The sequence below is a fragment of the Phlebotomus papatasi genome, chromosome 1 (assembly GCF_024763615.1).
Source record: "Phlebotomus papatasi isolate M1 chromosome 1, Ppap_2.1, whole genome shotgun sequence".
NCBI classification, from domain to species: Eukaryota; Metazoa; Arthropoda; class Insecta; order Diptera; family Psychodidae; genus Phlebotomus; species Phlebotomus papatasi.
The window spans coordinates 6,852,852-6,879,153 of NC_077222.1; the positions used below are offsets into that span (position 1 = coordinate 6,852,852).

General features: G+C 33.5%; 1 protein-coding gene across 1 annotated transcript in view; it reads right to left on the reverse strand.

Moving 5' to 3' along the window:
- LOC129798630 (metastasis-associated protein MTA3) overlaps positions 1–26,302 on the reverse strand; it is a 66,830-nt gene that overhangs the window by 28,843 nt on the left and 11,685 nt on the right. Inside the window, exon 2 of the mRNA XM_055841873.1 lies at positions 21,862–22,023. Within this exon, the coding sequence (XP_055697848.1) occupies positions 21,862–22,023 (162 nt within the window). The remainder of the gene's footprint in view (positions 1–21,861; positions 22,024–26,302) is intronic.

The window sequence follows — 26,302 nt, forward strand, 5'->3', positions numbered from 1 at the left end:
AAGCAAAAGTACTTTCCTCTACTAGAGGCAATTTCTTTCGGAATATTTGAGTCCCATAACGTCTATTTTAGAAAATACTTATTTCTATCTTTCTAATGAATAAATATTTCTTGTTTTATGTTTAGAGAACAATTTTTTAAAGATTTATAACAATCCAGTATTCTATTTTAATATTTCGCTGAATGATGGAAATGAGAGAAAATGTAATTGTGTAGGGTTAAGACACCCTATTTGGTCACTTTAGCATTAGTAATGACCACGCAAAAACTTAGAAGTTCTAGTATAAATTACAACAAAAAGGGTTAAAATTCCCTTTGTTTAAATCTCAAAAAATACAACGACAAGTGTAGTTAATTTTCAACGAAGATGCTAATTATTACAATTTTCGAATACAATAAAAGAAACAAGATAATCGTATTAATATTTTCTAAGATCTAACGAAAACGCAATGAAAAAATTTCATTTTTCATCCGAAAGTTGAATTCATTCATTCATTTTCAACCGCTTATCCCTATTGGGGTCGCGGGAGCATTTTAGTTGAAATTAATGTAGTTGATGTTAATGAACTACAAGAGCATTTTAGTTGAATTTTACAACGAATTATCGTTTGAAATTTCATTTGTTTTGTTGAATAATAAATCGAAAATAGTTTTATTTTAGGGAATTGAACTGAAAAATTTCAACACTCAATTGTCTCAAATAATTTCAAATGATAGATAATCTTTGTAAAATTCAATTTTCCTTTTAATGATCAATTCTTTGCTAAGATAGGGGTATGTAGGCATGGTTCGCACAGAGTGAACCTTCAAACAATGTGAATTTTTTATTATTTGCAAAGAGCTGACTTACCATTTTTCATCTCGTCTCATAAGCTTAATAATTATCTATCTTATGGCTGAGGAATGACGAACTAGTTCTTTGTAAACAAAGATAAAATTTGCGCTGTTTGAAGGTTCACTCTGTGCGAACCATGCCATCATTCCCCTAAGTACTACCTTTTAGTAATTTTTCAACAGCGTAAGAGAATTGTCAATCTCAGTTGAAATCTATTTAAATTTATTAAAGATTTTTAGGCCTTTCCAACCAACTCAATAATCTCATCGCTTGAGAAATACGTCCTCTAAATCTTTTTAACGTTTGTCATTGAAAACCCGTTATAAAGAATAATTCAAGGTCATTTTCATACATGAACAAAATGTCAATATCCACGACTTCTAAAACAAATCCACAATAGAAAAATAATTGCATGATGCGTTTTTGAGACACGGTAGATATAGGTGACTTTCCCCTTCTGCTTCTCGTAAGATTTTCTCTGATTCTAAAAGTTAAGAATAGTCTTCATCGATTGAACATGGTACTACACCATACAAAAATTAAAGAAAAGCTTACGAAGAAGAGAGGGAAAAGTCACCCCCGTAGCCCAGAGCCATCTGCACCTACGGTATATCAAAAACATAGTTTTGGGTGGGGGAGCTGGAGGAGGGATTAAAATTATGTTACCGATTCTAAGAACGTATTATGGTAAGTTTCCAAGATTCGTTCATGTTCATTCATTTATTCATTTCTTAACGATTAGGACACTAATGGACATTTCTTAACGGTTAGAAAAGCAAGCCAGTAGGGGAATTCTGTAACGATATGACAATGTCATATGAGAATTTTTTTTTGGAAAATTCTGGAGCAGGATAATAATTAAAGGCTAGTGTGCATCAAATTTATATTGAAAGGAGCTCTGTGAAGCTCACGGTAATTAATATGAATCGTATTCTCAAATAGTGTTCCGAATTTACTTCATAAAAAAATCTGAATTTGTCATATGACAATGTCATCCGGTCACAAAATTCTCCTACAAGTTTGTAGACCCTCCAAGACTTCAGGAAGATGTTTGGAATCAATATCAAGTCGATCCAAGGTCACATCCTGGGTATGAATTCTGAGATGGTGAGTTTTTCACGTGACAAATTCACGGCTCTGAGATCACATTTAGTAAACATTTTGTCAAGCTTTTATAAAAGCTTTCATGAAAATTCTTAGATGCTGTAAGTGTTTCACGTGACTCTTTTTGTGAAAGCTTCACGAAACGCTTACAGAAAACAATCTAAAAGCCGTGAGTTTCTCACGTGAAAAACTCACGAATCTCAGAATTCATACCCTGAACTTGCTTCAACCACCTTGCCTCCAATAATATGCATAGGGTTTCTAAGAGCAAGGAATATTTCTTCTTTCATGCACTTAACATAAACATTCTATCGGAGTTGTGACCTCTTAACACGAAGGAAGCATCTCCTCAACCCTAAGATCTTCTAAGATCGCGAACGGTTGCGTTCCACACTCGATTATTGTATTGAATAGTGATTCACTAAATCGGTCGAAGGTACCTCATTTATCAACTTGAAATCGCGATCTTATTATTTTCGGTTATTATGCCCAACGCACAATAATTTTTGTTTTGTAAACATGTTTTTGACTTTTCAATAAGAGTGAGTGAGATCTAGATCTAGTCATCTCGCTCACTCTCATGGGGAATTTTGAAAACATGTTTACAAACAAAAATTACTGTGTGCTGGGCATTACCGAAATATCACAACAAACAAATAAACAAAAAAATGTTTCTTTACACATAAAATATTGTCAAATTATTAAAGCAACTTTTGTAATTCTACCCTTTGACAATTAATATGAATTTATGTAACAAGAGTGGCCATAAGTGGGGTAATGGTGGCCATAAGGGATACTATCACCCTACATCATTCTCTCTATATTTCGGCTCAAAAACTTCTCGCGCACAGTCATTTGGATTGTGGTGTACATACGTACAAAATCCCACACCCCCTCGGCAGGTATACAAAATTGTGTGGCCCAAACAAAAGTGCACACACAAAATTCCTTTTATCTCCTTCAGTTCCCATGGAAACCAGCGCCACTGTCATTCACTGAGATGGGCAAAAAGAGAGCAAAAAAGGGGGAGGAACGAGTCACTTCCCATTTATACCGACTGATTGATATTGCAGCCCAGGACACTCTCTCTATCATTCATTTCTAAGCCTTCACGGTTCATATTGAAATTCCTAATTAATTAGAAAGAAATAGGAAAGAGTAAGTGTTAAAACGTTACTTAAATCCCCTGTCCTTCATACTATCCAATATTTAATACAAAAGGAAGAATCTATTAGAGAAAACAAAATACATTGTATAAACATATATAATACCTATATAATCTCAAAAAGTTATACTTCCTATCCCATTGAACATTAATACGACTGAAATTCACTATTCCTCTTGCTGCACTTGTCTGAATGCTCAGAGATATTCTATGGAGTTTCCCTGGTAATTCTTGGAAATGCCTCCCATATCACAACATACATAGAGTAATAAATGACAAAATGTATTTCAATTTACAAGTTTGCTTGTACATAATCTTATCTAATGTTCAATTGTTAACCCATATAGATCACCTCACAGCATGCAACACTCCATATTCACAACTTCGTAGAAAAAAAAACAAACAATAACAAAAAAACAAAAAGGAAAACACCTGATAATCTCTCATAGAATAAAACAATACACGGTTGCTGATGTTAATGAACTACAAGAGCATTTTAGAAGAGCACATTAGTATTATGCTTGAATAGATCCGTATGTAGCAACACAAACATAATAAAATAATACCCTCTACATTATGTTTTTTGTTTTTTTTTTTTAATTTTTACGTTGATTTTCTTTGCAGGAAATAAATAAATTGCAATATTTGGTTGCTGTCAATTTTATGGAACCTTTCTGTCTTTGCAAAAGATACCTTTCAAAAATTTTAACTAACTTGTCATTAGAATTGAAATGGGTTACCCCAATATGGAATATTTTGCTAACTATATTCTGTCTACAAATTTAATCTATAACCACAAAATGCATGTACACATATATAGCAGAGAGAATTGCAATCCCTGAGAAAATTCAATTATATCCAAATATCTAAATAATCCTACTTAGACTATCTATATTATGTATGATTGAGTGGATGATAGAAATGGTTGAGTCTTGAATATACATCTAATATATATAGCTAATGTGCCATGCAAATTAACAGTAGTAATCAAAAATCAATATGATATCTGTTGAAGTATAAATTGGGATAACTATGATAAATGTCTGCAGATTTGATACAAACATTTCGTAGTTTACATTAAAAAAAATTATTCTATCTGCTATGTACAACAAATAGAATAATTGTAATGAATATTTATTTGGCCTAATGATAAGAAAATTAAGATTATACTACAATTTCATTTGCTGTTTGTTAACCGAAATAGGTATTAGAAAATATTTTACCTAAAATGAATCTTACGTATATTTCACGCCTTACTCAATTTAGAAAAACCCTGTGGATAGGAAATAACTCTATCGCCGAGATGAATTAATACGAAGAATATTAATCTGTTTCAATGTAAAATTTTATCTTGACTGAAGTATATACTTAAGTGTTTTCGATTTAAGAATATACTTCAATCAAGATGACTTTCGCTTGACAAAGTTCATATTAAACATCAAATGGAAATATGTCTAAAAATGTCCCATAAAAACATGTGTACTGCATCATAAGCGAATATCTCGCAACATGGAAACCTCGAAATCGAGAAAAAATTATTATAGAAAATGAAATAACAAAACAAAAAAAATAAACATAAAATAGCAAACTCTACCATTTTACGATTTGAAAATGAGTTATTTTAACTCATAAAAAGAGTTATTATAACTCATTTTTCGTGTAAATAAAAAAAAACCAAACAAAAGGAGTAAGAGTTACAGTCTGTGAAATAAGAGCATGATATGCTTAATTTGTTTAAAAAAATGACTTTTTTATTCTAAAGTGCATCGATATGCTGTACTCCTTGAGAACCACGATGCGTTTAGCACTAATAATGAATCCAGTCATAATCGTGATTGACAATAGACTGACTTTTCGGAAGCATTTTTTCTACAAAATTTACTACATTTTTCAGTCAGAACCTCGAAATGAAACAAATTAATCCTGTCAGATCCTTGAAAATGTGAATTGTATTTCCCAAAGCCGAATTAATTTTCCGAAAGCCAATTAAGGGTGAGTTGAGTGTGCGTTAGCTCAAAAATTCCATTTTGTTAATTTTTTTTCTTTATGATTTTTTTCTCAATTATGCCTCAATATTTGAGGTTATGCGCAATGATATAAGCTCGAATGGTTAAATACAGTACACACTTTCTAATCCGGATGATTGGGGGACAATACGACAGATGTCCGCTTCGTAATCCGGATGGATTTTTTGACTTTGTTCAAGGTCTCGAAAATATAGGGGATGTGTGCCAAATTTCGGCCAGCTTCTAATTTCGGCCACTTTGAGTGTAATTTTCTTATGTATGTAATCTTCGAATAGTTAATAAATTCATTTTGTTTTTAAATATTTCTTCATTTTTGGATGTATTAACACAAAGACCGTTAAATTTTAGGTATAATTTGAATTTAAATTGCGTTGTAAAAACTCAGTATAGAAAGTCTTATGACCAGCAAACAATAATTTTTGTTTGTAAACATGTTTTCAAAATTTCCTATGAGAATGAGCGAGATAACTAGATCCAGATCTCACTCACTCTCATTGAAATGCCAAAAACATGTTTACAAAACAAAAGTTATTGTGCGCTGGGCATTACAAAAAATGTGACAGATCGATTGTGTTTCTAGCAGTCGTGCGATTTGTGGTGTAGTGCAGGTTTTCCTTCGGTGTTTTTCATGAAAATTGATTAGTTTTCATTAGATTGTTTCTGTTTATGTTAATAGAGAATCAATCTTTAAATTACGCTTTTCATGCACTCTTGGCGGATAACGTATTTCTGAGGTTTGAATTTGATGTCAAATTATTATTTTATGACAAAGCGTCCACGATATAAATTCCATCTATCTCCTAGGACTTGGCATAGTTCACAATTGCTGTGCCATTAAGCTGCAGTGGTTCAACCAGCAACGGACTACATTCCTGAATGAACCAGAAGTATTTCGGGCCTTCCGGATCCCGTTTCAAGGCTGAAGTATCAGACTACCCAATGCCATCTATCGGTTCACATCAAAAATTAGTCCGATATTTGTAGTGAGCTATCACTTATGCCGGTCACACTTTTACTTAACAGACTGTACTCTGATAAAAGATGAAACAATCCTTTTAAATACACTAAATAGAAGTAAAATTAACTCTCAAATATATTAGATGAGATCATATATTTTGTCAGTAGAAGAGGTAAAAAGTTTGGAGTGGTATATCTCAGCTCCTGATGAACATAATTGGATGAGTGAACTATTGTTGGAAAGCTTGGTTCATTAGCTTTCAGAATCTGGTATATGTAATTGGCTATGGGTAAATCATGGTCATCCAGAACCATTTATGTCGAGGAAGACACTTTTTGCAGCGTCATTTTTGACCATCTACTGCTGGGACCAGGAGTGACCCACAATTCTCGCACTTGGACTGTTCGTTAGAGGAACTCAAAGGGTATAATTTGTAGAAGAAACTTTTTTTTTGGACATCTTACTTTTTTTTATTCATCGACTTTTGCAAGAATTTTAAAATGTTAAACGCAAGGAAAAAATTACAGAAATCCTTCTATTCCATTTTCTGGACAAACTAATGAAGATATCGACTTGGAATGTTCTGAGTACCCCCCCATAAGTTGATCAAGGAATCCAAATGTCACTTCAATTTCATCCCCACGTCTATCCTTCCCCTCCAGAAATCACTCCTTTAGGAATATCTCAAGAACCAGACCATCGATGCATTTCATTTTGGGATATGTTTTAGAGAGTATCCTGGCGGACATTTCATTCATACATCTCAAAGACGTCCGACCTCTTCTTCTTGCACTTGCTAATAATCTGGTTAGAAGAGCAGAATTTCTTCTGATCAATTTTCTGACCAAAGAGACAAAGTTAGTGACTTTTATTGTTCTGAGTACCCCCCCGTAAGTCAATCTAAGGAATCGAAACAACACATGCATTTGCCTCTCATCCCACTCCTTGTCCTCCAGAAACCACTCTTTTGGGAATATCTCAAGAAATAAACCATCGATCCTTTTCATATTTGGATATGTTTTTGACATGGCCAAGGCGGACATTTCGTCCTCAGACACCAATATCATCCAGAAATTTATTCTTGGAATTTCCAAGGCCAATTAATAGACTGCGTAAGGGAGTGTATTTTTAACGGATTTAGACAGAATGTAGTTTATTTGATAGATCTTAAATTTTTTTACAAGCTTATTCAATTTTTACTTGGTTAAGTATTTCTTTTATGTTGAAATTCACTGGTACAAAAGTTTAAACACTTATTTTCTAGATTCCAAAAAAAAAAATCCTGGATGATATTGGTGTCTGAGGACGAAATGTCCGCCTTGGCCATGTCAAAAACATATCCAAATATGAAAAGGATCGATGGTTTATTTCTTGAGATATTCCCAAAAGAGTGGTTTCTGGAGGAGAAGGAGTGGGATGAGAGGCAAATGCATGTGTTGTTTCGATTCCTTAGATTGACTTACGGGGGGGTACTCAGAACAATAAAAGTCACTAACTTTGTCTCTTTGGTCAGAAAATTGATCAGAAGAAATTCTGCTCTTCTAACCAGATTATTAGCAAGTGCAAGAAGAAGAGGTCGGACGTCTTTGAGATGTATGAATGAAATGTCCGCCAGGATACTCTCTAAAACATATCCCAAAATGAAATGCATCGATGGTCTGGTTCTTGAGATATTCCTAAAGGAGTGATTTCTGGAGGGGAAGGATAGACGTGGGGATGAAATTGAAGTGACATTTGGATTCCTTGATCAACTTATGGGGGGGTACTCAGAACATTCCAAGTCGATATCTTCATTAGTTTGTCCAGAAAATGGAATAGAAGGATTTCTGTAATTTTTTCCTTGCGTTTAACATTTTAAAATTCTTGCAAAAGTCGATGAATAAAAAAAAGTAAGATGTCCAAAAAAAAAGTTTCTTCTACAAATTATACCCTTTGAGTTCCTCTAACGAACAGTCCAAGTGCGAGAATTGTGGATCACTCCTGGTCCCAGCAGTAGATGGTCAAAAATGACGCTGCAAAAAGTGTCTTCTTCGACATAAATGGTTCTGGATGACCATGATTTACCCATAGCCAATTACATATACCAGATTCTGAAAGCTAATGAACCAAGCTTTCCAACAATAGTTCACTCATCCAATTATGTTCATCAGGAGCTGAGATATACCACTCCAAACTTTTTACCTCTTCTACTGACAAAATATATGATCTCATCTAATATTTAATCGAAAATCACATATAGCCATTACTCTTGATAAATTTCCTCTGCCAGTTGAACGTATACTTCAGGGGAAACATTTTTTTATTACAAATAAAAAGTTTAATAAAAGGCAGACAGATACTGGCCAAATTCAGTTAAGAGGAACTATGCCTTGACTTGAGGAATTTCAAAAGCAAGATCAATGAAGCTAAATTTATTCTCTATCACCTAAAGAGAATTCGAACTCGAAACAGTCGAAACACCTTCATCATACAGTAAGTATTATTCCGCTTGATCCATTATGTCCATTACATTAGCTTAATATACACAAATATAAGTCAATCATCAACAAGTTGTTGCCAAACTTTAAATAAAAAATACTAAACATTACTAGACGAAAGTTCTTCAAACTTTCGATGTTTCCAATACAAAACACGAAAAGAAAACTTTGCTAAAAGTATGTTAATCTTCCTATCTGAACCATCAACATTAGACATGTAAACATGAAATACTTTGCCTTATGACCTAAAAGAAATGGTCAATTGCATTAAAGTTCCCTGCCATTTCATTACATTATTACATCCCCTTTTGCATTATTATGACAGTGCACCTTGCAAAGGGATTCCATCACAATATTATATCCGGCAAACGTCCAAATATTGTGCAAATTCTCCTATCATAGTCAAATCTATGAACTATACGACACATATACTGTTCCCCTATGCATAGAATGGATGCTTTTATGTATACAGTATGCTTTTTCCACTCATCTAGATGGCACGCAAGCAAAAATTTGTTATATATGAAAGGGAATCTCCAAAGTGGTTTATATAGTCAATTCATGTAATTCCAAGGGCAAACCACCCCTTTTCTTTTTTTCTCTCTCTCTATCTCACCTTCTATGCTACTTTCATTCACTTGATAACCTAAAGAAACATCACGCTATTTTATGTAGAAAAAAAAAGAGGAATAAACTGGACAAAGGTTAATTCAAAGAACTTTTTCCATTGAAATTTTGAGAGGCAATGTTCTTGTACAATTCATTTTGATTCATTAACTCCAGGATAAGTTATCCATGTGAAATTTACTGTTTAAAAGTATTTTTAAATGAAGCACAAAACCTACTAAAAGGGTATAAGTCACACTTTAGCACAGCACATAAACAATAGGTCATAAGAAATGGTAAAGGATCTCAGCTAAAACTATCCAATATCAGAGCTTAATTGTTCAGTATTGATTAATTTTTGTTTCTTTCAAGTTATCGTATTAAAATGTTTTGATTGAACATTGTACACCAACGCCAGCTGGTGGCAAAAGTTAAATTAAACTTCTCTGTTTCTACTTAACAACCTACCACACTTTTCCTAAACAACGAGATCAATGATAAATATTATAGACGAACTAGCATTCGGCCTTAAAAGATATCTGAAATATTTTTCATAACGAATTTATCAAACATTTATGAACTATATTCAAGAAAGCGCAGACTAACTAATAGAACAACCAATACATCTCATACTGAAACAATACAAAATCACATACTAAATCATACTAAATTATTTAAAGTGCATATTGTTAAAAACATTTCTGTTCTTCTTGTCTCATGAAACTATTTTGCTTCCGCCGAATTACTTAAAATCGGAAACTATAATGTTAAAATTAATAACTATATGATTTATACATACATCTTCATTATTGTACAGTCTATGTTCAGGGATATGAATTAGAAATATTATTATTATCAGCTTCTCTTGACTGTTTGAAAATATACAGCACATTTCCTGTATTTTAGTTTATTATCTCAATTTATAGGAAAAAAAACTTATTGACCGAATGAAACGAATACACTATAATTCTCTTCAAAATTAAATTCTATTCTGAACTTAAATAATATTTAAAAAATGTTTATTTTATGTTTTATACAAGGAGTTCCGCTTTGAAAGAATTTTTCGGAACCGAAAAAAAGGCAGCGAATTAACTCCAGTGACACAGTAAAATTTCATATCTGCAGGAGATATCTTTGGGATAAGTTATGGAAACGCCGTGATGTATGCAAGATATTTTTGGCTCCAATTTTTCAGCCTATTTCCAGCGCCAACGGTTCATAAGAAATGTATTTCAAATTTACCGCGTGAAAAACTTTTGCATACATTTAGGGGAATTTTAAAAATTATTTTATAAATGAACTCCCAATACATTCAGTCCCGGCATTAAGTCCTTCGGGATTATGCACCTGACAGAATTATGCATATACAATTATGCAAGTTTGCCTACAATTGGCGCTACAATTTTGTGGCGCGAGAAATTCGAAAACATTATGCTTATTTTTCAGAATAAAACTTTAATTTCTTTTATTAGGGCAAATTTTTTAATTATTCTAATCATTTATTGAAGAACTCTGGCCAAAAAGTACTGTTTGTTGATGCATTTCTATATTTAACAGTTGAATCTTTTTGTTTGAACTACTTTTACTCCACGTGGAATTCGTTCTGCGGCCGATTTATTTAAAAGCAAGCCCCTGCGGGCCCTGCGGATATGCAAATTTTCTCGATGTGTAATGCCATTTCGCGCGTTTTTTTCGGTCTCGAAAATGTGCATAATACCGAGATTGAGTGTAGTCGACAATTCATATCAAATTCTATCAGTCCGTTTTCTCTCAAGCCGGAACTCCCTGTTACGTTACGGACAAAATTTTGTCCTAAATTATGTATATTTTTTTAATCCATTTAAAATTTTTTGGGGGTCACCGAAGACCGGAAGTTGATATATCTTACCGCTAGGACTGTGACAAATTGAAAAAAGTCGATTATATAACTGCTCTCTCTTTGAGTTCGAGCAGCAAAAGGCACCGCATTGAGGATTTTCTATAGTTTTTCTTGGTTTAAGCATGAAGTATACATATGGTGTATAAAGACTTTCAATATTATTTTTTCTTCACACAAGAATTACGAGCTACGTAAGGTAAAGTGCCCTTGCTCGACCGGTAGATTTATTTAATCAATTTATTTATATTTGCTATAATATTTTGCATATGATCTAACATTAATAGGTCAATCATTCCATGAATAATACGAACCAGTGACAAATTCATAGAAATTTACGAAATTTACCATGAAACATTCAAAAATTGAAATACCGGTCGAATCGAGGAATCCGGTCGAGAGATGGTACTTTACCTTATTGTCCGCAAATCAGGGTCTTTTTCAACGACGCCCTCGAGTAATCTACCCATTAGTCCGTCATTTTGTATTTTTTTTTTAATTTTCGAAAAATTTTATTTAAGTATATTATACACAAATAAGTACCTATACAGTAGAGCCTCGGCTATAGTCCATTTTTGGTGCCAGATTTGACACTTGTGTTGCACTATAGTCCATGTCATTTTTTAAAATTATCAACGACTTTTAGTATTGAAATTGCTCGACGGCTTCCACTTTCTTTGCGATTGTGGTACTTTTCCTCGCTCTCTTCATTATGGATCACAATTATCACAACAACTCAATAAAGTTTGCCAAAAATATTAAAATAATTATGACAACATTGCATGTCGCGTACTAAAAAACATAACCTAACTTAAAATAAGTGTTTTGAAATCAACGGTCGATAAATTGTGGACTATAGAGCGATGGCCTATAGCGGGGTTCTACTGTATCCCAAAGATTTCAAGAAACTTGGTTATTTCTTTGTCTATCAGAAACAATCACAAAAACCGGCTACTTTTTGGCCTTCTAATTCGGGGAATCCCCCTAAATGGGGCAGTGATACTAAATAGTGCCACTACTTTACTTTTCTTGCTATTATCTATCATTCTATTCTCCTGACTATTTTTACATGAAACTAACTCAATTCAAACAACACAAATCAAGACCACTCATAAACTCCTAACTTTTTGTATCTTAAAGATATGTTTCAATAATATTAATTGGATCATTTTTCCGCAACATATACATATATTGTATTAGATTAACCCCACCCAACCCCAAAACGATTCCTCGAAAAAAAAAGTAATGTATACAAAGCTACACGTCTACGTAATATAAAGAACTGAGCTTTGTGTGGATGGTGGGTGGCAATGGCGTGGGCGGTATGGCAAAAGGAGTCCTAGAGTTTGAGTGGGTGGAAAATATGGAAGGGGTGGGAGGTGGGTGATATTGTGGAGTGGTATCAGATTCGCATACATCCTCAAACAGACACATACAGACGCAATATTCACACACTCATAGCCAAATACCACATCTCACGATACAAAACGGTCTCACCCACCACCCACATAACACCCCTTACTCTCAGATCCCAACAGCGCATAATATCTAGACACAGCCGCTGTACACAGATATAAATGCACATATTACTCAAAGGGGCAAATATCCTGGTTGCCTTATAGATCATTAAGGACAGTTTCGAGGGGTAGTGTGGATGTCAAGGGACGGCCGGCCCATTTAAAAACATTCCATCCGGAAGAAACATTAAAGAACAGAAGAATAAGGGAATTTGGGAAGACAATCTAGCCACAATTTTGTGGTAGTTTCCAAAATTTTGCTAAAAATTTATCGAAAATTGAGAGAATTCGTAAATCTTAGGTCATATTTTGAAATTTACCAAATCCCAAATGCTTTAATCCTATTTAGTATTTTCCTTACTATATGGTTTTGTAGAATTATCTAAGTAAGGCGTTATAGAACCAAAATTCTTATAATCTGAGTATAACGGTCTTGGTTCCGTTACTAAAACTACTAAAAATAAAGTTGTGCACTCTTTAGGGGCTTAAGAACTTCTGCAAGAATTACAAGACGAAATTCCTATTATAAGGCCCTTTTCAGAAGGTTCAACTCAGTTCCCAAATGTCTCAAAATCTTAAATTGCGAGCAATTTTATTGCTTTTTGAGAGCCTAATAGATCATTTGTCCTTAATAATCCAATCCTAAGTTAATTTTTTTCGAAAAATCGTAATTGATAAAAAAAATTAGAGTAGTTAAGCCATATAGCTAAACCTTAGGGCCTTGACAGACTTGAGGATCAGCCGAGAGACGGCTTAGCGCAATTATATTCGAAATAATGGTTAAAGTACATTTCTATCATTTTCCACTAAGCCGTCTCTCGGCTTAAGTCCTAAGTGTGTCAAGGACCTTAGGTCTGAAACCCGTATAAGCCTTTTAAAGGTGCATTAAAAGACTTGTCAAAGTTTTGCTTCTATAGAGCAGCTATTTTGCTTCTTGGGATTTTACCTCTGGTCACAGTTCTAAATGGACATTCAAAATTATGATAGCTCATCGGTGATAGGTTCATAATTTAACCTAAACCTAAAGTTTGATATTGCTTCGTCATTCCGCCGCTAATTAACTTTCATTGTATTATTTAAAGCATAGATATTGCATAAATTTCAATATAATCAAATTTTCAAGTGCTCACCCTGAACTAACTGATCCCATTATTCACTGTACTACCTATTTGACAATCGTCAACCCAATTATTGGCCAAATTAACTAATTTTCATTAAGTATTCTTAGATTAGGATCAGTCGGCCTAGGATACGTTTGCCAAAGGGGCCTTACAATCTTAATTTTCTTAATAATAATGAATTTTCAAATTAGCTCGATAAAAACATGCAGTCTGTTGTTGAGGATCTACTTTTATGTATAATCTGCCTAGGGAATGCTGCACGTGCTCAGTAATGCCGGCTCCAGACTGGAGGTTTAGCCCAGTTTCCGAAAGTTTCAAAAATCTAAATAACAAACAATTTTATTGATTTTTCAATATCTAATGAAACATTTGCCCCTATAATCCAATCCTAAACAACAATTTTCTAAAAATTCGTGTCTGATTAGGAATTAGAGGAGTTAAGCCAGATAGCTAAGTCTTAGGTCTGAAGCCCGTATAAGGCGTAAGCGCCGTGCCTTAGAGCATTTTACATTTACCCGTATACTTCATGTAAGCAACACATATGCGCTATGAAGTGACATCCTGGACACACCTACGGCTTAACGTATTAAAATCAAAATAATGATTAAACTACACACTCATAAGTTTCCCATAAAGCCATCTCTTGGCTTAAGTCCTTAAATCTGTCTAGGTCATGAAGCTTTTTGAGTTTCAGTTGGTAACAATTGAATACTCGAGTAAATTCAAGTTATAATCACCCCTCTATGCACTTTTAATCTATACAAGATTCTCATACTATTTTCCCTGCATGTCCTCCAGCTGGTATCATCTGTACAGAGGTCCGCTAGCCCATTGAACCACCCAAAAACACTATTACGTTGTGACGTTATGGGGTACTTCTTTACTACCTTTTGTTGAATTCATTTTATCTTAATTCACAATGATATTTATTTCACTGCGGAGCCCATAATGCATATTATAAATATTCATTTATAGAGATATTACCCCCTTGTCCCTACCTACACTTGTATAGAGCCTGTGTATAAAATACTGAGTACTGCTGAACTGTGAAAGGGATGAGGATGGAGTTGGAACCGAAAGTGGGTGGTATAAGGGGGAGGGTGGAACAGGAGGTTTCATACACAGAATACCATTGCAGAGAAGAGAGTATGATGCGATGTGTGCCGAGGGTGTGAGTTCTAAGGGAGGCTGGCCGGGTTGGCTCTGACTGGTGCTTCGCTCTTTTGGGTGGCTCTCTTTTGAGGGTGGCTGAGCTGTGTTTATACATTACCATTTCGTATACATCTCACAGCTCTATATTATCTATATGGAAGCACGATGGAATGGCTCAAGGGATGGGTTGAGGTGGGGTCCATCTTAACAAATCGATATCATTCTCTTTTTGAATGTTCACCGTACTTTTAAATGCTCCCTCCCAACAATATATTGTACACTCTTATTTTTTTCTTTAATAATCTTCTTTTTTTATCTGTCTTTGACTTCCATTGATTGAAAGACGAAAATTATCAAAAAGTCAATCATTCAATAACAATAAAAAACCTCAATGATATAATACCGGAAAATATTGCTTTTACAACGATGATAAAATTCTTTACACATATACGTATTGAATAGATATTTTTACATCATATTCGAAAAGTAATATAAATATTTAATTCAAATAAATTTAAAAAAAAAATCTCTAAAATAAGTCCTACTTTGAGCTGAGTCAACTGATAAAATATATTTATTATGTAAATCCTTGTAATAAAACAATAATCGTGTAATTTAACACCATGGAGCGCAAGTAAAAGTTAGTATCGAACATCAGAGAAGCAAAAAGGTTCTTTTTTTTATCAGTAGTACATGGGATTAATTCTTCATTGAATTATGCCACAATCATCTATTATAACTAGTTCAATTCATCTGCTATTGACAGCCTTTCACGAAGAGCCAGCTACAAAATATAGCAACCAAAGCTAATGTTACGAGTAAATTGTTTTCCACCGAAACAATATAAATTTTCCGCATATATATATATACCATATATAGGCTATATTTCATCCCTCATCTACATCAGAAGTTTAATTTACATACCCCCCACAAAACTTCACTCATTTAAACTATAAACTCATCCACTTTTCACAGCCATTTCCTGTTTTTCTCTCCCATCGAAATATTTTAAATAAACTGTCAAAATTAAGTTTTTTTTTTAAATAAAAATTCCAACTTATTTTTAAAAAGAAAAAAACTCCACTTAATTTATTTTTTAAATATCAAATTTCTTTTGTTATTTAATGTGAAGTGTAGGGGAGACTGGGGCAAAAAGTCACAAAACGGATATTTTATTTTTTTATGAGCGCTTCAAAAATTTCTAATTAGCACAGTTTTATAGGAAATTTATCGCTCTACAACTTTGTGAAAGTAATTTTCCTCTATTTTGTAAGGAAATACGTTTATCGAGCCAATTTCTAAAAGGTAATTTTGTGACTATTCTCAAAAATGTTGGGGCAAATAGTACCAGACATTGGGTATTATCATATTTTGATTCGCTTCATTACGGACTTCCGTAAATTTGAAAAAATACCTAGAGGACATATTTTCATAGAAAATTTGTTCATCTACATCTTTGTAAAACACCGTTTTCTTTGCAGGAAAAGTGAGAAAACGAGAAGAGCGCTTTTCAAGGTATTTTAGAAAAAAAAACACACAAAAGACTGCAAATCGTTTGACCAATGCAAACAGCAACCGGCGAAATATGATAATGATGTTTCTTTTCACCGTGAGACATCAGAAATTGCTTCGCTTTTTGTTACTTTTTGCTCTATACCTTTTGTTACTTTTTACCCCAAGTGGCCATTTTTAATAAAAGGATTTCTTGAGAAAAGAACTTTTGTGAAATTCTAAAAAAAAATAGCGGATTCGTATTCAAAAAATCCAAATTATTTAGAAAATATTCACCAGTGCATCAAATTTGGAAAATAAGTAGATAATATTTGTTATCTTCTGCAAGGAAAATATTTCAAAAATAGTGCTAAAAATTTCGATATTTTTTATTTTCTAAATTCCTTGTTCGAATTTTAAGAAACTTACAACATTGAAGAAGGTCTATGGAGGCTATCTATAGAAAAAAAAATTGAGCCGCTATCATTTTTACCATGAAAGATATTGAATTTTGAATTTTTCGATTTGTGACTTTTTGCCCCAGTCTCCCCTAATATATGTCAAAATGGAAATTTCAAAATTTAATAATCACTAATTTTAAAACTATTCCATATTAAAGTTCTAAAAACTTTGAGGCAATAAAAGAGAATGATGTATTGATATTAATATATAAAATGTCACAATACTTAGAACCGTAGATGCGGGTGACTTTGCACTCCTGCTTTTCGTAGACTTTTCTTTAATTCTAGCATTTAAGGATGATCTTTAGACCAGCCGTAACTGCATGGTCACTGGACCATTCTTTCCTAAAATTAAGGTAAACCTTGCGAAAAGCAAGGACACAAATTCACCCGTATACGTAACATGAAATCTTTAATTTCAACACTAAAATATCTTCTGTATTATCTAAAATAAATTAAATAATAGTAAATCCCATAAAATATTTTAATGTAATCGTTTTCAATAATTGGCTAAAGCTTTGAAAGCTTTGAAAGCTTCAAATGTTTTTAATCACGTAAGAGCCAATGGTCTATGAAGGGTTGTATCACTGCTCTGTTCAAACTGCACTGCTTTGGAGCATTGAGAGGTTAAAAATGGCTAGTTCTTACTGACTTGTAAGCCATTTGGGACAAGGTTCCATAATAGAAAGAAAAGCACAAACATTAATTTTGAAATATACAATAGACAAGTCTGGACAAAATTTCCCGCAAAATTATTAAAATACTCGCCACGAAATTTACACACTGAGAAAAATCCGAAAATTTTAAATAACATTTCTGGCTTTTTCTGGCGTTAAAGTGTTTGGATTGCATCCAGTGAGCTTCACTGCACTTGATTCCACGGGCATGGGACTGACAACCTCATCCCGTACAAGAAAAAATAATAATGCACGTCTAGAAATCCCCTTGCGGGAAGGCCTTGTTCCTTCATGGAATGTTGTGCCAGCATTATTATTATTATTATCAGGGGCCCATCAAGCCTAATAAAAAGTGAAGATATTTTTCACTTTTCCTTGTAAAAATTTTGCAGATATTGCACCGCGACTTAAAGAAATTTCCTAGTAGTTCTTGTATTATTGCGGCTAAAATTATGAAATATGTATTTTAAGATAGCTTTTAATGCACAATTTCGAAATATATCAGACTGATAAGTCAATTCTCTTTAGGAAAAAACTTGCCAATAGTCTTCAGGGCCTCTATGCAAAAACGTATGGAAAAATGAAATGTTGAGAGGCCCCTGATTATTATCATTCTAGGACTTGGCATAGTTCACAATTGCTGACCCATTAAGCTTCGATGGTTCAATCAGCAATGGACTATATTCCTGAATGAACCAGAAGTATTTCAGGCCTTCTGGATTCCGATTCCGATGGAGACTCTCTCCCAATCGGGCATATGGGGCAAAATGTCATCCAAATTATCGCGATAAAACGAGGGGAACTACAGAGAATTTGAACAAATTTGCTTTAAAATCAAACGTGAAAATCGTCAACAAAATTGATTGAAAAACAGCCGATTGAGTGAGAATCTACTGTAGGGGAAAGTGCTCTCCCTTCGAACGTTCATGCCTTCGAATAATGTGAATTTCTTTTGGTTTTCGTAAGAGATTTACACTAAATTATCACTGAATTATCAACAATTGATGATAAGCCAACTAATATTTAATAGAAATGTGTAAGTTTCTTAGGAAAACTAAAAGAAAATTCACATTATTCGAAGGCATGAACGTTCGAAGGGAGAGTACTTTCCCCTACCTCTTTTAATTCACTCTTTAATGTGGAAATTTGAGAATTGAACCCAGGACTATAACGATACATAAAGCCAGTAGGAGAATTCTATAACAATATGATAATGTCATATGAGAAATTTTCCCGATAAATCCGGAAAAAGGATAATATTAAAGGCCAGTGAGCATCGAATTGCAATTGCCAAAGCTTTCAATAATTTACATGAATCGCATTTTCGAATTATTTTCCTGATGTTACCATTTAATAAAAAAAAATTGTCATACTTTTACAGAATTCCTTTTCAGGACTTTGCTCGTTTAGCTATTGAGACTGTTTTTAATAATTTTCTAGAAGTTTTTTAAACGAAAATTTCGTTAAAATACTTAGGGGAATGTAGGCATGGTTCGCATAGAGTGAACCTTCAAACGATGTGAATTTTCTTTTTGTTTGGAAAGAGCTGACTTACCATTTTTCATCCCGATTCATGAGCTTAATAATTATTATCAATCTATGGCTAAGACACGACGAACTAGCTCTTTGTAAACAAAGAGAAAATTTGCGTTGTTTGAAGGTTCACTCTGTGCGAACCATGCCAACATTCCCCTAAATGAACCTGAATCATTACTTTTTACGTTTATGAAGATTGAAAATTGAACAATTTTGGAAGATGTAGGATGTATTAGGGTCCTTATCCTAGGGGAATGTATCAAGGACAGGACCTAAACTAAAGAATATTCCTTCGTCTTTTTGCTTTTGCCCACCTAAAACAGTTAAAAAAAAACCTTAAATTTCCAATTTAGATTCGATACAAATTTACCCCTTGTACCCCACTCAACAAATTCGTATTTTAATACAATTGAATTTCAGTGAAAGATCATCAAATTTCGAATATTTAAGTGTGAACATTTCGCGAATCTCTCTCTAACACTTTCCTCAATATAGTCCTTCTGGATATTGGCCTGGACATGGCGCATTTGCATCCTCTATTTCAGCTTGATCTCTTTGGTGCAATGACGCACAAAGAGATTTTGTATTATGTATATGGATGAAATTTTGATGAGTCTCTATAACTCTTCCTCCTCCACAACATAACATTGCATTTTCGCATGAAAATTCCAATGAACTAATAGAAAACCACGTTATAGTGGCATAGTATCGTAGTTTTATAAAACAACCGAGGAAAGTTGAATACCCAAAAAAAAAACCACCCAAAATATCGATTTTTCCACCTCAACCCCAAACACAATCTCCAATTCATCTAAACTCTCGTTCATGTCGCTTGCTTTTTACTCTTCCACCCAGAAACTCCCTGAACTATAATACAAAAATCTCGCATTTTTATTGACCACATTCCCTTCTTTCCTCAAAGTTATTTATTTTACTCCAGATTAGTTTTTTTTGTCTATTAAATAAATCCATTATCATAAATACACGAAAGCAATTTGCCTCTCCACATTTGAGTAATTCCGCCAAAAAAAAATTGAATTACTTCAATAGAAAAAAAAATTGGCACTGGATACGATAAGAAAATGTATCCTTTTCATGTTAGCACATCCTTGATAATATCATCTATCTCTTATATTTACATACACCTATGTAACATAGCATTGGGACAGACAATATATACACTAACGGCCAAAACATTAAATACACCCTTCGTAAGCTTAAATACACGTGATTTGGACCGGGAAAACACTGTAATATCCAGTTCTATTGACTGAAATAGTTTCATATATAAACCTAAGAACAATATTTAAACAAGATTTGAGAAAATACATGAGCTACAAAATTTATAATTTGAGGATCAGTCAAAAATTAGCTTTTTGGAAAAAAATGCAAAAGTAGCCCCACATTCTAAAACTGATCTAATCTTTTAATAATCATTTAATATAAGCTAAATACTATTAGTAAATATTATTAAGAGTCAGAAAAACTGAAAATAATACCGAGGGAATATTTTTGGTACGGATTGTGGTCGGTTTCCGGTGTGATGTGTTCTGAAAGGGGTTTCTTCTTTGAATATTGAAATTTTCAGCCCAAATTCTACTTTTTCATATATTTTTTTTATTATTTTTCAAATTTCTTCTTATTATTGTTGCAATTTAATTTCTTTTACTTCATTATTTTATTTAAATGAACATGAATAAAATCATTAAATTTAGTTTTCCTCGAAGAATCCTCCTATAACTTTGATAAGCGCCTCACATATTCGAGGCATCCTGTTGATCAATTTCTACAAAATGCCTTAAGGAACTTTGCCAACACATCCTGAAGTGTTTCCACCAAGATTGGAACTGATGTTGACACCTTCTCTCGAACCATCTGGTCGAGAAAATTCCAGAAAATTTCGATGTGGTTACAATTGGGTGATTGGGGTGGCTAATGCATGTAGTTTAGGACCCTGCGTTTCTCTTTCTCAAGAAGGTTACCTCTACAAAGCTTTGAGGAATGCTTGGGATCGTTATCCTATTGAAAAAAAACCCACGCCCAATAAACCGAATGCATTAGCCACGCCAGTCACCCGATTGTAGCCTCATTGCAATTCTCTTGGATTTTCTCGACCACAAGGTTCGAGATTAGGCGCCGACATCAGTTTCAATCTTGGTGGAAACACTTCAGGATATGTGGGCAAAGTTCCTTCTAACATTTTGGAGAAATTGATCAACAGGATGCCTCGAATATGTGAGGCGCTTATCAAAGTTATAGGAGGATTCTTCGAGGAAAACTAAATTTGATGATTTTATTCTTGTTTATTTAAATAAAATAATGAAGTAAAAGAAATTAAATTGCAACAATAATAAGAAGAAATTTGAAAAATAATAAAAAAAATATATGAAAAAGTAGAATTTGGGCTGAAAATTTCAATATTCAAAGAAGGAACCCCTTTCAGAACACATCATACCGGAAACCGACCACAATCCGTACCAAAAATATTCCCTCGGTATTATTTTCAGTTTTTCTGACTCTTAATAATATTTACTAATAGTATTTAGCTTATATTAAATGATTATTAAAAGATTAGATCAGTTTTAGAATGTGGGGCTACTTTTGCATTTTTTTCCAAAAAGCTAATTTTTGACTGATCCTCAAATTATAAATTTTGTAGCTCATGTATTTTCTCAAATCTTGTTTAAATATTGTTCTTAGGTTTATATATGAAACTATTTCAGTCAATAGAACTGGATATTACAGCGTTTTCCCGGTCCAAATCACGTGTATTTAAGCTTACGAAGGGTGTATTTAATGTTTTGGCCGTTAGTGTATATATATACATAAGACATTTTAACAGGTAAGACAGAAACTCACTCTGGTGTTTGTCAGCAAGTTGAACTAATGGGGTTGGTAAGTCTCTTCGTCGATAGAAGCACATTACTTTGGCCTCAACATTGCCTGAGGGTGTTTTATTTAGCTCCTCAATCCGACGAATTTGATACGGAGCTGAAGACGATGTCTCAAAATAGACATAATCTGAAAATACATATATATTGCACATTATTAAAAGTTATAACTGTTGTACATGATAGCACAACTAATTGAATATCATTAATTAATATCTCTCTCTCTCGGCTGTTATTGTTGGCCCATTCATTTGTAATTTCATCTAAATTAACCCGAGAATTAGGCTATGTATAGCATGTCTAGTCCTGAATAATATCCTCTCCCACCTCCATGTGTTGAATGTGTCATTCAATTATGTAATACCCGAAACAATAGTTGCAATACATAATTTAATGAATAAAACAAATATATCAAATCCTCAATCAAGAAATTCGAATGAATCTTCCTCTCGAAGAATCACTTGAGATCAAAAAACAAAATGTTCCAGGCTTTGTGAAGTACTCGAACTCGTGATTTCGAAGCTATATCTCAAAAATACTTTCACATAAAAGATCCCCCAAAATAGTTTTAAGAATTATATTGGAATTGATTTTCAGACGAAAATTGCTTATCGGTTCATAACCGGTTTAAAACCGATTTGAACCGATTTAGAAATCACTCAAAATATTGCCCAAAATACATTTCAGGAGTAATATAATTCCTTGATCGAAATATCGACGAGAGTACAAAGTAACTTCTACTCCCCTACTACTTCTACTTCTTCCATGAGGAAAACACTACAGGAAAATTCCGAATAAGGATGAACCATGAACTGGACGAGCTTTATGGAGAGGCCGACATTGTGGCCTTCATTCGGGCGAGAAGATTCAACTGACTCGTCCACATTTGCCGCATGCTAGAGAGAATGCCCAGGAAACTGTATGAGCGAAATCCGGAGTACTTTACTTTACTTAAGTAAGTAAAGCCGGCTTTAGAATGGAGGTTTAGCCCAGTTTCCGAAGGCCTCAAAAATCTTAATAACAAGGAAATATTTTAATTTTTCAAAATCTAATGAATCATTTACCCTTAATATTCAATCCTAAACAACTATTTCCCAAAAATCATGCCTGATGCAGAATTAGAGGAGTCAAGCCAGATGGCTAAGATCTGAACCCTGTATAAGTAAATAATATAATTGAATTTCAAATAAAAAATAGTTATTGGTTATGAACTGGTTCATTACCGGTTCATACCCGTTGATAAATATGATTTCTAGAGCCTTTTTAACCTTTGACCTTGAAAATCGTTATCAAGAATGATTCAACAGAATTTTCGTATAAGGATGAAATGACCGCCTGATTAATCCCTAAAACATATCCAAAAATGAAAAATCCAAACGCGTTTTAGAGCAATCCTAAAAAACATGGTTTTGAAGGGGAAGGGAAGGGACTGGGATGGAATGAGGGGCATATTAACGATCCTTGGGTTGATTTATGTAGGAATAACCCGTAGGTTACAAGTCTCTATCTCTAACCGTTTGACCGCTAGAGCTGGGCGCAGCTGCACGGACAGACGGCCGGTGAAAAAATCGAGGGATTATAATTGGGACGCTCAGAGCGAAAGTGGTCCCCTTTGTATATATTTCCCTATTAAAATAGTCCACTTTCGCTCTGAGCGTCTTATCTATACATTGTATACTGCTCTCTCTGTGGAGTTCGAGCAGTAAAATTGGTTGAAAATAATTCAAGCTTAATACTTTTTAACGTTTGTAAACTAATTTCTATTGATTAGTTTAAAATCTGCAGAATTTCTATAAAGATCTAAGAGTTAAGTCGTGAAGTTATTGACTTAAATGCTATAAAGAGCTTTGTAATTACTCCGAAATATAAAAAACTTAAACTTCGAAAAACACATGGATAGTGATGGTACGCAAAATTTCGCAAAAGTCTAATAGGGGAGGGTGGGGCTGTTTAACGACGGGGCAGTTTCGATTTTTGCATATTCTTCTTATCCCTTTGAAAGGAATGGGATAAAACCTTTATGTTTTGAAGAAACAACTGAGACCCATGTTCATAAAAATAATTAATTTTGTGACGCTTCACGTTTGAATTCTGTAAATCATTTTATAAAACTGCATCAAAATGAAACTTTTTGTATAATGTCTTATTTTCAACAATTTCTGAAATATTGCACTTATCTATCGAAGTAACATAATTGTATTGAAATACCAGTGGTTTTATTATTATTATAAGGCATTTAGCGTTGAATGAAATATAAGACGGTTCTGACAATTTTCATTTGAGTTCTGAAAATTCGTGAGGAGCAGTTTCATGCAAGCACACGGAGAAGTTTCCAGTGTCTAACGATTAATTTTATAATCAAAATTAACTTAAAATGATTATTGAAAACTTTTTGTAGCTGTTTTGTCGATAAAGTTCGAAATTATGAAAAATAGTATTTCCTAAAAGTTCATAAAAAAGTTTTAAAAAAATAAATTTTCAGTGTTTTTTAAGTGCTTAAAAATGATGAATTTATTTGTTTTAATATATTTTCAGAATGTTTTCAGCAAGATATTGTAATTTTTTTTTGTATTATAAAAATTCAAGACTTTAAAATACTAAAAAAGACTGTTATACTAAAAAGGACATGTTCTAAAGCGATATAATGACCCAACAATGTACAGAATTAGCTTAGCACTACAAAAGACATTTCTTTTTCTTTCGTATAAAAATTCAAAGAAAATTGCTCAATTAATGAGAAATAGGCTTGGAAATCTTTAGCGATATTTTATTTTCTCTGTATGATCAATTAGTGTTCAAATTCTGTTATAAAGTTCTTGTTCGATTATATTTTTAGGTTTTAGAGTCTTAGAAGACTAAAAAAAATAGTAATTTTATCCAATTCTGGTATCGCAAGTTTCCTATAAACACGTTTTATTTTTCTCAAAAATTGCCTCATATTTATCTTGAAATTGCCATAATTTGGAGGATGAGGCTGATCTTCTAAATTCATGAGGTCTATCAGGGGCCCAACAAACTTAATAAAAAATGAAGCTATTTTTCACTTTTCTTTGTAAAAACTTTGCAGATATTGCACCGCGACTTAAACAAATTTACTCGTAGTTCTTGTATTATTGCGGCTAAAATTATGAAATATGTATTTTTAGATAGCTTTTAATGCAAAATTTGGGAATATATCAGACTGATAAGTCTATTCTCTTTAGAAAAAAAACTTGCCATTAGTCTTCAGTGCCTCTATGCAAAAGCGTACGGAAAAATGAATGTCGAGGGGCCCCCTGGGTCTATAGTGAAATTACGGGGATTAGGTGAAACTAGCGCCAGTGCGGAAATAAAGCTTCACTTTTTTGTGTTTTTAGGTGCTTTTCGAAATGTCAATTGGGTGAAAAAACATGGATAGTAGTGGTACGCAATGCTGCAAAATGTTAAAATGCATTAAGATTGGAGTAATGGGAAAGTCAGAGTGCTCCTTTCTGTACGAAAAAACCCTTGCTATTGCACTTAAGAAAACCTTAAGCTTAAGCAATCAAAATGTACACATTTAATAGAAATTTACGCTGAAAACGCTAAGCCTTAATCCTAAATCCTCAGTGTAAGATAGTTTGGGCTGATCCTTTACCGCCAAATTTTTCGAGCTGAGTGTTCTCCAGGATCAGCCTGTGTCTATTTTCGGCGAAGCACTTAGTCCTAAGTCCTTAATTAAGTACTTAATAAAGGACTTTTACGAAGGCTAGTGTTCAGATAGTCATGCCATACTATTTTCGCTATTCGCCACAAAGTGCTGACATTCGTCTCATTTCTATATTTTAAGTTATTGGATGTTTACATCTCCTTAAAAATAAGTCATTGAGTTAAGAACATATTAAATACTTAATAAGTAGTTAGTGTGTTAGCCGACCCCATACTCCAGGACGTTTTGTGAAAAAGGACATGAAACAATTTGTGCACTATTTAACATCTGGAAGCTAAACGGTTAGGGACAGTGACTTTGGTCCTCAAAATAAACTCAGTCCCGGCATCATGCACATTTTCGGGACCGAAAAAAACGCACGAAATGGCATTGCGCATCGAGAAAATTGCATATCCGCAGGGGCTTTCTTTTGAATAAATCTCCCGTAGAACGAATTTCGCGCGGAGTAAAAGTAGTCAGAGTGGAAACATTAAGCTTTTTTAAAGAAATTTATCAACGAACATACTTTTTGGAGGGAGTTCTTCAATAAATTGTTAGAAAATTTAAAATTTTTACCTTAATAAAAGAAAGTAAGTTTTATTCTGAAAAAGAAGAACAGTGTTTTCAAATTTCCCGCGTCGTAACATAGTACACATTCAGCCGTATTTTAAAAATGATTTCATAAATTGATTCCCAATGGTAGGCAAACTTGCATAATTATGTGAATAATTCCATCAGGTGC